General features: G+C 42.2%; 1 protein-coding gene across 2 annotated transcripts in view; it reads left to right on the top strand.

Annotated features, from left to right (window-relative positions):
* ches1 (checkpoint suppressor 1) overlaps positions 1-14,417 on the top strand; it is a 64,295-nt gene extending 49,878 nt beyond the window's left edge. For both annotated transcript variants that reach the window (XM_061052536.1, XM_061052534.1), the window contains 3 exons: positions 1,158-1,216; positions 9,032-9,140; positions 10,466-14,417. In XM_061052536.1, the coding sequence (XP_060908519.1) occupies positions 1,158-1,216; positions 9,032-9,140; positions 10,466-11,021 (724 nt within the window). In that variant the 3' untranslated portion in view covers positions 11,022-14,417. The remainder of the gene's footprint in view (positions 1-1,157; positions 1,217-9,031; positions 9,141-10,465) is intronic.
* Positions 14,418-17,127: the final 2,710 nt, after the last annotated feature.

Genomic DNA, 17,127 nt, shown 5'->3' with positions numbered 1-17,127 from the left:
GTGTGTGTGTGTGTGTGTGTGTGTGTGTGTGTGTGTGTGTCTGTGTGCGTGTGTGTCTGTGTGTCTGTGTGTGTGTGTGTCTGCGTGTGTCTGTGTGTGTGTCTGTGTGTCTGTGTGTGTGTCTGTGTGTGTGTGTGTCTGCGTGTGTCTGTGTGTCTGTCTGTGTGTCTGTGTGTCTGTGTGCGTGTGTGTCTGCGTGTGTCTGTGTGTGTGTCTGTGTGTCTGTGTGTGTGTGTGTGTGTGTCTGCGTGTGTCTGTGTGTGTGTCTGTGTGTCTGTGTGTGTGTGTGTGTCTGCGTGTGTCTGTGTGTGTGTCTGTGTGCATATGACCAAGATCCATGTTGTCAGACACACAGTGACTGTGTTTGAGAACAGCCTGTCTGGCTTCAGAGAGAGAGCAGAGAGCAGTCAGACGTGTTGCCTAATGGGGAGCTAAAGACCACTCAACCTGGAAAAACTCTTTCAGCCTCTCACTCTCTCTTTCGCTCTCTCTCTTTTTCCCCTCTTTCCCCATCCCTCCATCTTTCCCCTTCTGCCTTAAAATGATGGCTTCACCCGCAGCGCTGTCTCTATTGTCCTCCTGTGTGTGCATATGAGTGAAGATGTCTCCGTCTCTGTGAGAAATGCCGTCATTACCTCCCTCATTAGTGGTGCAATGATCACCTAAACTGAGTCCCCGGCTTTGTGTGTTCATCTTTGTGTGTGTGTGTGTGTGTGTGTGTGTGTGTGTGCAGTACAAGTGTAAGTGTGTGTTTTAATGCGCCACACTGTACGCAAATCAGTCTGTCTTAAACATTTCCCTGTGACAAGAGTGCGTGTTAAAAGTGTGTGCGTTGATGATTTTTTTTTTTTCCCTTTTAAATGTGTGTAAATGGACTAGTGGCGGGCAGCGATGGGGGGTTGTCATGAGAAATTACCCCCATGGACTACAGCGGCGAGGCTGTAATTCTCCGAGGTAATCACAGGGAATAATGGCAACAGTGGGACACCCGGGAATCTAATCACTATAATCAGAAGCGCCGGCTTATGGGCTCAAATTCCTGCCTTGCTATCTGCCTTGTGATGAAGCCTGCTGGGTTGGTTTGGCGGCTGCAACATGATCAAATGATTGACCAGTTTTCTCTTCTTTCTTTTCTTCTTCTTCTCTCTTTTTTTTAGTCCTCCATTGTGGTCGGGGAGTCCCTTCTTCAGAAAGAACGGAGGAGTTCTCCTACAAGGTACCACTTCACCTCCTCTAGTGATGTACTGTACAGTATGTATGTGATCCCCCACCTCTTTTCTTTCTTTCTTTTTTTCTTACTTTCTTTCTTTCTTTCTTTCTGTCTCTGTCTCACCCTCTTACTCTCCCTCCGCCCTCTCCGATGTGCCAACTCCAATCATCTCAATTCCAAATCCCTCTTTTTAGAAGCGCACCTTGAGAATACCGAGCGCTGAGTTCTGACACTTGGCTCGCTGCCAGAGGAGGGATGCTTTTCCTACGGAGGCGTATTTGAAAGTTTGAGGATAAAAAAAAAAAAGAAAAGAAAAAGTGATGGAGACACAGCAAGAGAGAGAGAGAGGGAGAGCGAGAAAGATTGAGGGAGAGGAAATCTCAGCTTCAAAATCCCTGGCTGGGGAGCAATCCCCCTTGCCTCCTTTTCTCCATTCAACACAACATGCAGTTTCTCTCTTTAACTCTTACACACCTCCTTTTCCAAGTATCTCCCGTTATCCCTCTCATCTCCTCCCCTTCCTCTCCTCCCCCAACCTCCTCGACCTCCTCCCTGGTGGCTGGACAGCAGTTTAAATGGACATTCAATCCCAATCAGGGAGCACTCCGGTAGCTCGCTGGGCCGCCGAGTCCTAAATGGAGGGGGAAATGGATACATTAGGCGTCTGCGGCGCGCCCTCCATCGCCGCTGATAATGGAGTGGTAATGGTCAAGGAGCCGGGGCTGGAGAGAGTGTCTGAAAACCTGGACTCCCCCTAGACGCACACAGTCAGAGAGTGATGTGTCTGAGTGGCTGGACAGGCAGACTGAAGGATAGATAGACAACCCCTCTGCGCACATTTTCCTTGGATGTCATGCTCAGAGTGGGAGGCCAAAATGCTGCGATAAAGTCGAACTGCTGTGTTCAAAGTTGTGAGTTTTAAAACTGAAGTTTATCTCAAAAATTATAATCATTTTTCTGCTTCTCGATTAATCAGCAGTAGAAATCTGGAGGTCTTTTGCCCCATATTTTTGAACGTTTGAACGATATATTTGATAACCCATAACATTTAGCCAATTAATATTTAAAACTAGCATTAGTTTAAAAGTAGCTAAAAGCTCATATTGACTTGATAATAATGCTATAAATACAATCGGAAAGTTGTCGATGCAGTTTATAGCTAACATTACATTAGCAAGGAATTTACCTTCAAGCCATGTATTAGCTATTAGCCGTACTTCAATTGTGCTAGCTTAATAGCTTATGTAATGTTAAATTAGTGTAGCCTACAGTACGCTAGGTAGTAATTTACTTGCTAGAAAGTGTTAACATGCTAGAACTGGCCGTTGGTGGTTTAAAAACGATGTTGTTTGACCTTGAAATAAGGCCTAACATCCCTCCAGATTATCTGTTGCCCTTTCTAAAACAAAGTGAAGTCAAACTCCCTCTAGGCTTGTTGTTCTCCCTCTAGCTCTGTGTTTATACGGGACAGGACTGTGCTTCTTTAGCTGATCTATGTTTTGCTCAGAGGCTCAAACATGTTTCAATCACGTGAACTAATCCCAGTCCAAGAGAGTCTGCCCCGTCCACTCAGGTACCCTGTTAGTAGAGGCAATCGCAGTTTTGTCGCAAGAAGAACCGACAGACTTCCCAAACAGAAGATAAGAGTACATTTTTGGTAGGCTAATACTTCAAAGAAATACGTACCAAATCATCTTTGGGCAACATATGTGAGTGGAGATGAGTCGTAGAAATGTCTGCACTTGGTCAAAACACAAAAGGAAGGATGATGAATAGAACTGGTGCACTGAAGGGCCAGCTTTGTTTTGGTTTGAGAGACTGGTGCTAAAGTATGACACCTACTGGACAAATACTCTGAAAGTCACATAGTAAACCTTTAAAGTTTTTAGACACCCTGCATTTTCTGGAATACAGCAAACCTATCACCAGAGCTGGGCATATGTTTGTAAATCGTTTATTATCAGCTCTAATTTTATGAGTCATTTTTAGACTGAACGTTCATTTTGAAAACTGATTATTGAAACGTTCAACTTCTGTTAAATTGGGTTTTGGTTAACGTTCAAACCCAGCTCTTACAAGGTAAGACTGATCCTGAAAAAAAAACCTGAGCAAGCACATTCTGCTTCCTATACTTTAAAGAGCTTATTGAATAACAAGCCAAAACGCCTGTCTCTGACCTGATGCTTTCATTATGAAATGCTGCTTGACCAACATAAATGTACGGCGCTCCGCTAGAGTAAAGACAGTTGTGATCTATCAAAAATATTTCTGTTACATGCAAATTTTTCACAGACACTTGTCTAATTTTGAGTTTTCCAAGTCATCATGGCCTCTTAAAGTATCAACTTTGTACAAACAAATGAACAAAGTTACATGTAACGATTAACTACGGCCATCTCTGACTTTCACAGCATTTGAGCGACTCATTCAAAGCATGACATCAGAGGAAAATGGTTACGGTGTGTACACGGTGAATAGAGGAAGACAGCCAGGAGGGCTGACTTGTGACAGGGAGAGACAGGGAAAGGAAACTTTTTAAATGTGTAATGTGTTTCTGAAAGGAGGAAGAGTGCCCAATGGTCAGGCGTGACATCAGGCAGAAAAAAAGGGAAAAAGTTGTGACAGACAGCCAGAGGCAAAGACAAGGAAAAGAGAAAGAGGGATTGGACTGCCAGAGAGAGTGAGTTTGGGGCTGTTAGTGCCCTCCGTTATTACTTCCATCTCCCATTCCCAGAGCTTTCAGAAATGCTCCGCTCTGAGCTGATGTGGGCTGAAATCTGCCGCTCCCTGTGGCCCGGCACCGGCTCAGGATCAACACAAGGACAATGCCTGGCAGCTGTGTCCTTAATCCAACCCACTGCCCAAAAGTTCATCATTTAATAGCTAAATTATACAGGATCTGCTCTGTCTAAGTGTTCCTATTTCATTTAAGTGCTTAGGTCACCTGATATCATTAATAAAATAACCTTATTTTTAGATGCAGTGATTTAACAACCTGCTCCAAAGACAGTGTTTCCCAAATAACAGAAAAACATTTCTATGTTCAATTTTAAATACAAAGATGTTGCAATGGACTAGTGTCATATTTATCATATTACATCTTATCCTTACTGAAGAACATTTTCTGATTACCTCTGAGAACTTGTACAGTTAGCTATTTTTGGGTTGTTTATGCCTTTATCCGTTGGCAGGACAGTGGATACAGAAGGAAATGGAGAGAATAGTTTGACATGTAGAAAAGTAGTCAAGGGTCAGAGTAGAACCTGGGTCGTCTGTAGACAGGGCGGGCAACCTGTCCACTAGGCCAACCGGCACACTTTGAAACCGTTTTATTTATTTGACGAGCTCCTTTCAGAGTCACAGAAGATGTTTAATAAACTGTTTTCATTCAGATAGACTTTATTTTTTAAAATTGATGAACCCCATCAAGTTTTGATTTGATCTTTTACAACATACATACAGAAATATACTTCACTCAGAGGAAAAGATTGACTCAAAGCTTAAAGAGCAAAGTTCATGTCCTGGTTAACCTTCAGCCTGATGTGACCTGTGTTTGTCGCTGTGTTTAAACAGCTGATTAAGTTACAGTAATTAAGTGTTGCTGTTATTTTTCTTCCCCCCCCTCCCTGTAAGTCATAGCACATCAGTCAGCCAGCCACTTAGACTCTCAGCTGGAGTGTCGGATAGACAAGCTGATTAGCCATCAAGTTAAACTGCCAGCATACTCAGCCCACCAGCCATCCAGCCAGCCAGCCAGTCAGTCAGTCAGTCAGCCAGTCAGTCAGTCAGACAACATTAGTATGCATCCTGCCCTCAAACTCTGTACTCAGTTCAACACACGGCAGCCAAGAAGGCACATAACCAGGAGTGTGTGGGTTTGTGTGTGTGTGAGGAGGGGGGTGTTTTGACTGAGCGAGAGGCCACTTTCAAACAGTTGCGTTCTCAAGGTCTGCCGGGCTTGACCTTTGGACCTTTGGACTGCTTGTGGGACTTGGAGGGGTGTGTGTGTGTGTGTGTGTGTGTTTGTGTGTGTACTCGGTGCCTGTCTGCCAGCCGTGCAGAGAGTGCAGCCTGCAGGGCCATGTGGAACTCATTTAACAGGAGAGCAGAGGAGTGCGTGTACGGCACATGAGAGCATAGGAGAGGGGAGGGAGGCTGAGGGCTCTGCTTTGCCCTGGAAAACAGGCAGGCGGGCGGGCGAAGACGTAGGAAGCAGACAGAAAAGGCAGAGCAGCTGAGCAGACAGAGGCAAAAAAAAAGGCAGACTAGAGGATATTTTCTCTCCAGGAAAAAGGCTGAGATTCCGACAGACACCTTTTCTTTTTTCTATTTACATTTTTTCCTGAGCTCGTTCTGCTTTCTGCTACCAATCTGAGATTTTTTTTTTACTGCTTTCAGCTTGTAAAATGTATTGCTCAATCTTGGTGAGAGAGGACAGGCCTTGGAAGATTTGCTGCCTGTTTTTTTCCCCCCTGTTTAGTTTGTCACACCATCTCCTTAGCATATGTTCCTTGTTCTTTTTACCTGCACAGACAGCATGCATGCTCAGTTGGTGATATGAGTCACCACTATACATAGAACAACAGCGAGATCAATAGAGAGGAGAAGAAATCAACAAGAGGGGACGGAATTAGAAAGACAAAGAGAAAGGTTTTGCTGAGACATTCAAACAGCTAAAAAGACGAGAAGAAAAAAATGGTGTGCGTGTGTGTGTGTGTGTGTGTGTGTCGGGTAAACAGTGTTGGTCAGGAGTGTGCCGCTGAGCTATGAGAGGCCTTGTCAAACAGAGTTCGGTATTTCCTTTCACCCTTCCTGCTCTCTCTCTCTCTCTCTCTCTCTCTCTCTCTCTCTCTCTCTCTCTCTCTCTCTCTCTCTCTCTCTCTCTATCACTTTCTCTGCTGATGCATGATCTACCACTCTGTGGCATGTGGAAAGGGAGGCGTTGCTATGGCAACCCAAAGCCTGACTGGAGCGAGGTTGGGAAGGAGGGAGGGAGAGTTGGGTGCACTGCACATCAACCCGGGGAGACCTAATGCACTGCACACACACACACACACACACACACACACACACACACACACACACACACACACACACACGAGCATGCAGCGAGTGATCAAGATTATAAAAGAGACTCTGTACAGGGACCTACTTATAAGGTTATGGAGAGCAGAGCTGGAGATATCAGGGGCAGAGCCGCACTAACTGGAGTCAATAAGATTACTGTGGACACAGCCGGACTGGGAGAGGCTACAGAAACACTCCAACAATGACAAACAACAAAAAAAAACATAATTCATCTTTGTGTGTTACAACATGAAGCAAATAAATGTTCTGGGTTGTTTTTCTGGGGGGTCTGGCCATGAAAACTTGTGGAACCCGGGGCGAGTTCAATTTCTCCTCATAACATTAATCATACATTTATTGGGATTACAAATCAGATTTAAACAAGAACGTCAGTATACCGATGCTGTGGTGAATAGTAACTAGGATTCACTCCTTAACAAATGCTTCTGCGGCAGATAAAGCAAACAGCAGGTCATCATTTGCAAAATGCAAACTGACCCTGGAGATGAGAATGACAGCTGTTTTCGTGGGATGGCTGTGCTGAGCAGCGTTCCTTGAGTAATGAGAGCTTTTGGCTCAGATGTATACATACACTCTGCTGTTATCTCTTTCTTGTCTTCAACACAAAGAATAAAGATGTAGATCCACAGCTGTTGCAGAGATGGAGCAAATACATACTATAGATTTTCCTTTTTCAGTCCATTCAGTAATTGTCAGCTTGTTAAACAAGGAGGAACCCATACAAGGCTGTAGCCTTGATGAAAACTTAGGCTACAATAGAAAAAAATATTTGTTTGGGTGTTCTTTAGTTTGGTTTTACGCCAAAGTATCTTTGTAATGAGATATTGTTAGTTCTGAACCAGAAAATGTTCCAGTATTTTCAGTGTGGACACAGTGATGCATTAAATGGATTCCTTTCATTCGATGTCATCACACGTTTAATTCTTAAAGCCCCTTTTTCCACTGGTCAACTCTTAAACCTAGATCATTATTACAAAGTAAAAAATAGGCCTATTCACCGTCTTGTTGAGAGGTAGTTCTCAAGAAGAATGACACCACTCATGCCAGTGCTGCACATGTAAGGCTTTAGCTAGCAGCCTGTTAGCTTAGCTTAAGATAAAGACTAGTTTGCAGGGATAAAAACATATTATCTATTTTTTGTTTAATCAATCAAACAAAATAGGAGTAAAAATGACACTTTGTATCACTTTTTACAGTGGTAGCCCTAAGCTAAGCTAACAAGCTGCTATTTCCTACACAGATGAGAGCTGTAGGGATCTTTTTGTCTAAATCTCATGAAACTCAAGAAAACATTCTAAAACAATTCCTTTGATGGATTGCATTATAAATAGAAAGCTAAAACATTTACACAGTAGGTTGAAGATGCATTGACATGGACCAAAGCTTTGAGAATGGAATATGAGCAGAGGTAAACCATGATCTTTAGTTCTCCCCACAGATTTTCAAATGGTTTAAAGTCCGGGCTTTCTTTAGGCCACTCGGGGACATCAAGGGATTTGTTCTAAAGCCAGTCCATTACGCTGGAAGTGGGGGGGGGGGGGGGGGTTCAGGGTGTTGCGTTGCTTGAAGGGGGAATCTTTGCACCTGTTTGGCTCATTTTGTATAAAGGTGCTCAAAATCCTGCTTCAGAGCAGGGACACCAGGTGATAGCCAGGTGATAAGCAGCACCTGGTTATTGCCAGTTGAATTGCCTGGCTTTCAGACTCGAGAATTCAATTTCTGTCTCATTAGATCAGAGAAAGCACTATTTGCTAAACCCCAGGTGGGTTGCCATATGCCTGTTTATTCAGCAGAATAAATGGCACTTAGATGGAACGCCATAGAATATTTCTGATAGGTTCTCAAGTTTCATTTCAAAATTGGTTAGCATGGTTATATGGCTTCTTTCTCCACCCTGGCCATCGTCATCCCCGTTTATTGTTGACATGATTGACAACTTCTAGGGAAGTCTTCGTCATTCTAAACTTCTTACCCCTGAAGGTTGGAGCCCATTATTCTGCTGCAGCTTTGAAAACTTTGGCAATTTTTCTGCACTCTCACTCAAATCAGTGTCCTTGAAGGTTCACTGAGCGTTTTCTCTTTGGTTTGATTCTCAACTGTGGGTCATAATTGAGACAGATGTGGGATTGTAGAATTTATCTTTAGCTCACCTACAAGTTCGAGGGAGAAAAGATTGAGGTCAAAGAAAAATAAATCCGATTTTAGTGGAGCTAAATCGATTCTTTCATTTCTTTTTATTTTCTTTTTCATTGTTTTATTCATTTACCAAATATGCAAATGAATACAAAAAATTGTTACAATCCTTGTTACTAAATTGTAAAAAATAAGAACATGTCATAAAATTGCACATTTCTAAAATTGGTGGCATCTCCTCTTAAGGCCCAGCTGCCTGCTGTTCAGCCCTCAGCATCAAACAGGCTGGATTTAGCCGAGCCCAGCGGTCGTTGGTAATTGAATGATTCACAGCGGCCTTAACTCATTTATGACGCTTTCCCGCTCAATTTAACCTTGCCTTGCTCATCAATATTGCCCTGTTGGCCTCCTCAGACGGTCAGTGAAGTCTCATCGAGCTGCTCCCGTGTCTTACTGAGGTTTTGAAAATCTTCCTCTGTCTTTGCTTTGTGCTATGAAACTGATGTGTGGACTGTTTGTGACTAAAAAAAAAAAAAAAAAAAAAAAAAACGTGGATATTCCGTGTTTAAGTTCTTGTGTCCTCTGTTCTCTCTCATTTAGTTCCTCGGGGTGTGATCCAAAATGGCGCCCGTGTCAGGAGCCAGGCACTCTTCCCTGTCATCAGACCCCTACCTGTAAGCCCTGTGGGGAGCAGAACCTCTGCCATCAGGTGGGTTAACGCTGCTCCTGTCCCTTTACCTTCAATCGATATCAGCCAGGACTCAGTTCATACACAAAACACTTTCCCTCACATACACTGTCACACCCTCATGCACACATACGGTAGCCTTGAAACAAACACATAAAGAACACACACTAAAAAGGCCTCGCACCGAATTCTCCACTACGAGTTTACATAATAACATCTTTATTGTGTCCAAAAGTCAGAGGCATTCACACGCTCCCCACTGCTCAGAACATTTTATCCAGGTGTGTTTATATAATGGTCTTACAAACACACAAGCGCGCACACACACATACATACACACACACATACACACACATACACACAAACAGGTTTATTAGAGGGAGAGGCCTCATGATTCTTAGAACATTCGAAGCATGCATGGACATGCACATCCATCACAGCAGAGTAAGAGTATGATGGCCTGCTCTGCATAATGAATTAAACATATCCAAAGTCTTTCTAAAGGTATGCAGTGAATATTTGATCACTGTAAGAGGTGCATGTTTTTCTTATAAGATATTAATATGCTAACCCTCTCATCTAAGGGGGGTGGGGGGGGGGGTGTCCAGGAGCTGCTGAAGCTCTCTTTGATTTATTGGTTATCAGAATACACCTCTGCTCTTTCATGCCTAACAGAGAATAGCATCTGCAGACTAATGGAGTGAATTATGTGTCGCAACAAACTGCAGAAGCTGACGTATAGTGGACAGCGGTTAAAAGGCTTCGTTGCAGAATCCAAGTCGTTCACAGGCGTTTTGACTTTAAAGCTCGCAAGGACCTTTATGTGCTGAGCAAGTTTCACAACCTCAGGGAGCATTAGAGCTGCTCAAAATGCAGTGTGTCATTTGAAAAAATGCAAAGGTGGCAGTGTGAAAATGAGTGTGCTCATATCTGAAAGTAAAGGCTGACTTTTTCTGGAGATACGAGCTTTTAATCGGAGTGGAGAAATGTGCACATTAGGCCCTGCAGGGAGTGTTCAGGGTGATAGATGATCATGTTTTTTGTTTTCTTTTAGCTTTCAAGACCAATGCAGATTTGCTAATGCTGCTGCAGTGGACACCTCATATCAAGTTAACACAATTCTTATTTGTGTCACCTTTAATAGAGGCATGCAGCTGAAAGTGGCTCACATAGCAACAAACAGACAGAAAAGAAGAAAAGAAATGACATCAAGAGATGAAATTTTGCAAGACTGAAAAAATCACAACAATGAAAAACAAAATGTTAGAAATCAATAACTATAAAAAAAAAAAAACTATTGGCAGTGTGACAGCAGAGTACATTATTCTCTCTCTGTCTTCTCACAGATCATCCCTGGGAGATTTTCTAAGCCGAGGACCGGTAAGCCCATCTTGCTACTCTCCTCCGCCCTGCAGTGAGGACCTCCAAGAGGACCATAACTACAGCACCGCCAAATCCCCCAGCAGGTTATGTTCATCCCAGGACGACGACGCTTCCTCCGCCCTGGACGACGACGACATCATAGCCGTGGAGATCGAATCAGACGTCAAACCCGAGCCAAGGGAGATCCCGCTGGATTCTCACGTCACCACTGCCGCCGCTACCTACATTTCACAGCAGCCCCTGCGCGGACAGAGACGCAGTTCAGGGGCGGGAGCTGGGACTCTGGCAGGAAGCAGTCTGCCTTGGACCAAAAACCGAGCTAGGGGCATCAGCGACACGCTGCCGCTGAAGAAGCGGCGCGCAGCGACAGTAGAAAAGCCACCGGAGAGCGACGACGAGGAGATGAAGGAGGCGGCGGGGTCGCTGCTCCACCTGGCTGGCGTCAGAGCCTGCCTCAACAACATCACAAACCGCACCGCCAAGGGCCAGAAGGAGCAGAAAGAGGCCCTGAGAAACTAAAAAGACACACGTAGAACAAGTACATAGTCATGCAAACACACACAGACGGTATACAGCTAAAAGCACGCACACACATTAACACACACTCGCATATACGACACACAAATAGGTCAACAGGTATCGTTACTACAGCATAAGTCTCAACGGACATGTCTCATCTCCCTCTATCTATCTGCAGGGCATTAGGTGAATCCTACTTATTTGTGGCAATATCAAAAATCTATGTTTTCCTACATGTTCAGCAACACTAACATCAATGGGTATTTCTCATGTGTCTTTGTTGTTTTTGTTGTTTAAAAAGGGGATGAAAGCCATAAAAAAAAAGCATGTTTTGTCACTAATTTGTTGAACCACGACAAAACTGAATCACATTGAGGAGCGTACAGTACCTGAACACAGAGGATGGCTGTTTGTCTTACCTGTTTGTTTCTATGTGAATCTGTAGCAATCTAGCGGTGATGCCAGCATAGGCGGGCGGGCGGGCGGGCGGGCGGGCGGGCGGCGGCGAAAGAGAGGGGCACTATTTAAACGAGACTTAGCGCTCTCTCTTGGGCCCCCTCGCTGGCATCACTCGCCTACATCCACGAGCACAAATGTGAGACTGTGCCAAAGACAAGCGACCAGGTTGCTTCATGTAGCCGATACGACAGCTGACAAAAAAAAAAAACAGGAAAAAAAAAAAAACAAGAAGGCATAGTAGTAAAAAGGAGAACGACCTTAAGTGTCAAAATAATTGTAAAACCCAATGTGATATATATTCATGCACTTAAGATTATTTAACGCCACTTATAATAGAAGCATCATGGGTAAAGACATGGTTTTATTTCAAGAGCACTCATAGTATTTAAGAATAGATATTTTAAAATAAAAAAAAGGTCATGTTTATCACCATAGAGATGGATAGTGTGCCGGGTCTGAGGCAATATCTCCTTCATTTTGTTGTTGTTGTTGCATAATGTAAACGTCCCTAAAAACCTCCCCAGTACTTCTGTCCATAGACGTAGACACCTGGTATAGATATCATAGCTACCAGCAGCTACCACACCTTCCGTAACATTTGACAACGTCAAAGAACTATATACATGAACTGTGGGTTTAGTTTTCTGTTTGTGTCTGTTTACCCTCACTCTACCCTCATAAAGATATAAGCAATTTGTCCCGTGTGGACAACTCTGTAAAAAGGTTAGAAAATATTTTATTTTTTTCCTTTCTTAATTGAAGCAATTTGACCTGCAGGACTTTCTCAGTTATATTGCATGGGTGCTTGTAAATAAGATAAAAAGCAAATCTTTTTTATTCAAAGATCATGTAAGATAAACGATGTATTTAGCATGAAGCATGACTTATTTTCATATAAACCTTGATCCTAGAGGAAAGAAAAAAAGTTTTGCCGCCAATTCTTATACCCGTGATTATATCGGAATTGTTTTTTTTTTGTTTTTTTTGTTTGTTTCTTTGAATCTTTTGGGTACCTTTGTTTTTTTCTGAGTGGGCTTTCAAAGACACGTCTTCAGGGAGGAATGTGGGAGATCACTCTGCAATTAGAGGCCCTAGGGTGCCACCCCTGGGCTTTCGGGTTCAGGCTGGGTAGGCCAGCCGAATCTCCTCTTAGGGGTGGGCTTCCGTCTTCTTCTGCCTGTACAGTGATTTTTGGGTGTTCATTGTTAACCTCCGTGTTATTTCCGAACACATGTGTAGAGTGTGTGAGTTTGTGTGCCCAGGAACACACACCCTTTAACATTGTGCCTGCCTGCCTGCCCTAAGTACCTCTGTCGTCATGTCTCTGACATGCTTACCTGTCTTTATTTATAACAGTATTGTTTATTTTCTCTCCTGTGTGTAAATGTACATGTGTCCTTACTTTCCATCAGCATCGTTTTGTGTATTTGTGTGGATCAGACGGCATGGAAAACTTTGTAGGTGTCCTGAAAGAACCTCATATCTCCAAAAAAAAAAAGGCTACTTGGGAGTTGAATTGAAAAGAGAGGAATGTAGGAGAGGGGCTTTAATGATGAAAAAAAGTTTGTTTATTGATTTACACTCAGTATTGTTTACCCTTTCTTGAAAGGAATTACCTGCCAATATGGATGTCATATTTTTCTCAAAAGCCCAATCTGGAGATCAGAGGTTATTCTTTTTGATTTTGCCTTCCTATGAGGTATATGTGTATCTCACTTAGGGTCATGAAAACACTGACTTGATGAAATTCACAGAGTTTTGACATCTTTGCATTAAAAGTGATATAAACACTGCACTGCCATGATTCGGCATGCCTTTGCTGAAACTAAGAATGCATTCAAGTATTAATTTCCCTACACCGCTCTGCAGAGTTGCAAGGTATTTAAAAGCAGCTTTTTGGGAGGAAACATAGGCCGGGGTTTGTTTGTAGCAGCAGAGTCGGGCACGAGTTTGAGTTCAAAGCTGTTGTCAGAGAGCCACACGGGCAAACAAATGCATGTCCCATCCACTGGTACAGTCCTTTGCCACCTGTAGCATGCATCACTGGCTTCGCATTTTGTATGGTATCCATGCCGACTTATAAAAAAGGCTAAAGGAGAAGCTGTCAGTGTTCTTGTTGTGTGCCATCCGTCTCTCGTCTGATATCTGTCTGAGTGCCCCCGCGGCCCCGGGTCAAGCACTCTGCTGTATTTGCGGTAACAATCCACTGTTGTGGTGACTAATAACGTGTTCAGCTGGCAAGAGGCATGTCAAGAGGGGGGGGTGTGTTGCCTTTGTAACCACCTTTTTTTTCCCTCTGACTCACTCAGTGACATGCAGGAGCGATGAACTCCTGACCTACGAGTCGTGGAAAAACAGAGCAGCACATAACATGAACCTGGGACATTTTATAGCAAAAGAAGTATACTCCACTGCCTGAGCAGCCCCTAAAACAAGTGTTTCTTCACACCTGCCAAACATACAGCGAAAAAAAAATGTCGCCATTTTTTATTTTTTTTGCTGATGTTTTAATGCGCGTTTTCATATTTTGTTTTGTTTTCTCTCTGACAAAAACTATCTACAATACTGCCATTTTTTTTCTCTCTTCAGTGACTGTCTGAGCTAAATATTGGAAAGCCATAGGTTAGAGATGTCAAAATGCAAAACTGTTATTGATCTGTGAGATGTGATGCAGAGTACACCCAGGTGTTGTTTTTTTTTTTTTTTTTCCAGTAAATGTTCAACTCTCCTCTTTATTGTGCAATCATATTGCCAAAGAATGATTTCAAGACCTATTTCATCACTACATGTAAATATCAACGTTGTCCAATAACGTGGCAAAAAATATATAAATGTTGTTTTATTTTGTTTTCCATTTTCTGAAAAACTGCAATGATGTTTATGTGATGTATTGTCTTCCAGTTGGTTGCAATAATAAAAAATACAAGTTGCAGAAGAGTAGCACGGCTCTTCCTTTTAGACTGAGATCAAACATGAAGGCTGTAATCAAAGACAATAGAACCCACATTGACTACTATGACACATTTAATAACAGCATCACTGATAGGGAGTGCATGTGGGCTAACCAAAGCAGCAATTTAACTATTTTTTTTCCCTCTCAGAAATTATGGTTAAATTTAGTAAAGGCTTACAAGAAAGTACATCACCCTTTCTACGCCCCCTCCTTTTCACCACTTCAGCCTACAACACCAACCCCCCATTTGCTGGTAAAGTGGCTGCTTTGTAAGACTGGAGACTCTTTAATTTGCTCTCAAGACTGACCCCAATCATTAACCTCGCATATTCCCATCAACAAGGGTCTTATCATAACCGTGCTTCTTTCGCCAGTTAATTATTCATTTACTTATTCTAATCATTTAAGTTCAATACTTCTGATTAAAGTCAAACTCAGCTCCCCTCCTCGGGGGAAAGACGTAAAAGTGTACCAAAGAGTTCCTCCATGCCTTATCAATCTGAGTGGTGCCATTTTGGAGCCGTGTGGCAGTGGAAGCCCATTCATAATTGAAGCCGAGACAGGCTTAATCTGGAGCCAGTGCCTCCCTGTGCAGCTCGCTCCCACCACCAACACAACTGGAGCTAGCAGCTCCTCTGTTGCTATGCAACTACAGCAAAGAAAGATGGTGGGGGGGTGCTTTCTCTAGATCTTTAGAGGGCATCATACCACTCAGTTACAGAGAGTGAGACTCAAAGGTAGCGACGACACGCCTCGGATAACAAAGCTTTGTGTTTGATCACATCTCTTACTCTGACAGATACCTATCAGACATGAGACACCAAAGAATATCTCACAACACTTGGTTATATTTGTCAAACAACAAGGTTACAAGTGAATTCAAATGCATATTCTCATCTTGTTGTAGTGGGCCTTTAATTTCAACTAAATTAAATTAAGGATGAATTAAATCAGTTTCCATCTTGGAGAAGACACACTGAAGTGTTAAGTGGATTGATGCACACAGAGCCGGGTGTGTTTCCTGGACTATATCATCCATATCCACGGAATGACCACTGAGCAAGTTTCCATGGAGACAGAAGTGGAGGTAACATTCTCTTGTCAGCTCCCGTTTTCTGCAAAACTTTATTGTTTTAGGAAATGTACCCCTGCTGCTCTAGAAAGGTCTGTTTTGGATTAAATAGATATAACCTATAGATTTGGTTCATTCAAAAATTGAATTTACTGAATGACCACCACAGCAGTTGCGTGTGTGTGTGTGTGTGTGTGTGTGTGTGTGTGTGTGTGTGTGTGTGTGTGTGTGTGTGTGTGTGTGTGTGTGTGTGTGTGTGTGTGTGTGTGTGTGTGTGTGTGTGTGTGTCATGAGACAGAATAACAGAGCTTGTGTTCTGGAGTTCAGAGATGAGGTGTGATCACACTCTTGTGGTGGTTAGAGGTTACTACATGAAAAGTGCCTCTGAAACGTAAACAAAGGCACCAAATATATTTCCAGATAAAAAACATATGACAATAACTTCAGTTTGAAAATAAATAGATGATTCATGGCATAAAAAGCCATGTGTGCTCATGGTTACTCCATCATGAGACAAACAGCTAAAGCTTTGGTCAGTAGAGTTTCAATTCTCCAACTTCAGGCAGTGATGCCCGTGCAGCTTCTTAAAACAAGTTACTCATTAACATCCTGGATCAGGTGTTTCATTACACGTAAACATCCTGCATTCATCCTGCAGTTATTTCAGCAAAGCTATGTACAAATGATGTTCCAAAAGTAAGTATTCACCATGCAGATGAATGGCTGTTATCATTTAATATCTTACCAATACATTTGCATTATACTGCTAGATATATGTGTACGAGGCTTTTCAATTACATTGGTTTTTGTTGAGCTCTTTTTAACATCTTCATAATACCACGTTTAAACTATTTAACAGTTGTCTTGTCTCGTTAGAAATAAAAGATTATATTTTAAACTCAAGAAATAGCAGCCGTCAATTGACTGTAGATTTATAAACAAGAATATAGTCAAGTACAAAACACCACATTACAATGAACGGAGCCCATAAGAAAATACTATACAAAAATAGGCTTACTATTATAAAAAAAAAAAAAGAGAACTGCTTCCCAAGTGTGATCACCAACATTCAGCACAGACCAAGAAAATTATGAAATGCTTGAAGATTTTTTTTTTTTTTTAAGGAATGTGTAAAGTACAGAAACGTTAATGTGTTGATCGGCCTATGTGTCGTAAATATTTAATATAGCCTATATACATGTCCTTTTGTTTGTTGGTTTTGTAATGTGGTGCTATAGGCTAAATATTAGGCGTAATTTTATAATCTAACAAATCTTTAAACATGTCACAATCTCATGTCACAAATCACATTGTGTAAATTTAGACCATTTTAATACAAATAAAAACAAAAAAATGTTTTTTTTTTCTTCAGTGAAAAACCAGTTTACTCTATGAAGCCCATGTAAGACCAATTACCAACGAATGTGTGGTAATTCAATTAAATTCAAAAAACTTTATTTGTCCCCGGGGGGCAATTCAAAGGCACACAGAGCAGTAAATTAACAACAGTGCAAGTAGACGAAACATTTTAACCTAAATATAAAGTGTCAATTTAAATACAACTTAAAGCTTAAAGTAAGCATGGCTCACGGAGCTTTGAGTTAAATCATTTAAATGGTTCG

Source organism: Labrus mixtus, chromosome 12, assembly GCF_963584025.1.
Source record: "Labrus mixtus chromosome 12, fLabMix1.1, whole genome shotgun sequence".
Classification (NCBI taxonomy): domain Eukaryota; kingdom Metazoa; phylum Chordata; class Actinopteri; order Labriformes; family Labridae; genus Labrus; species Labrus mixtus.
This window is presented reverse-complemented; position numbering and strand designations above follow the sequence as displayed.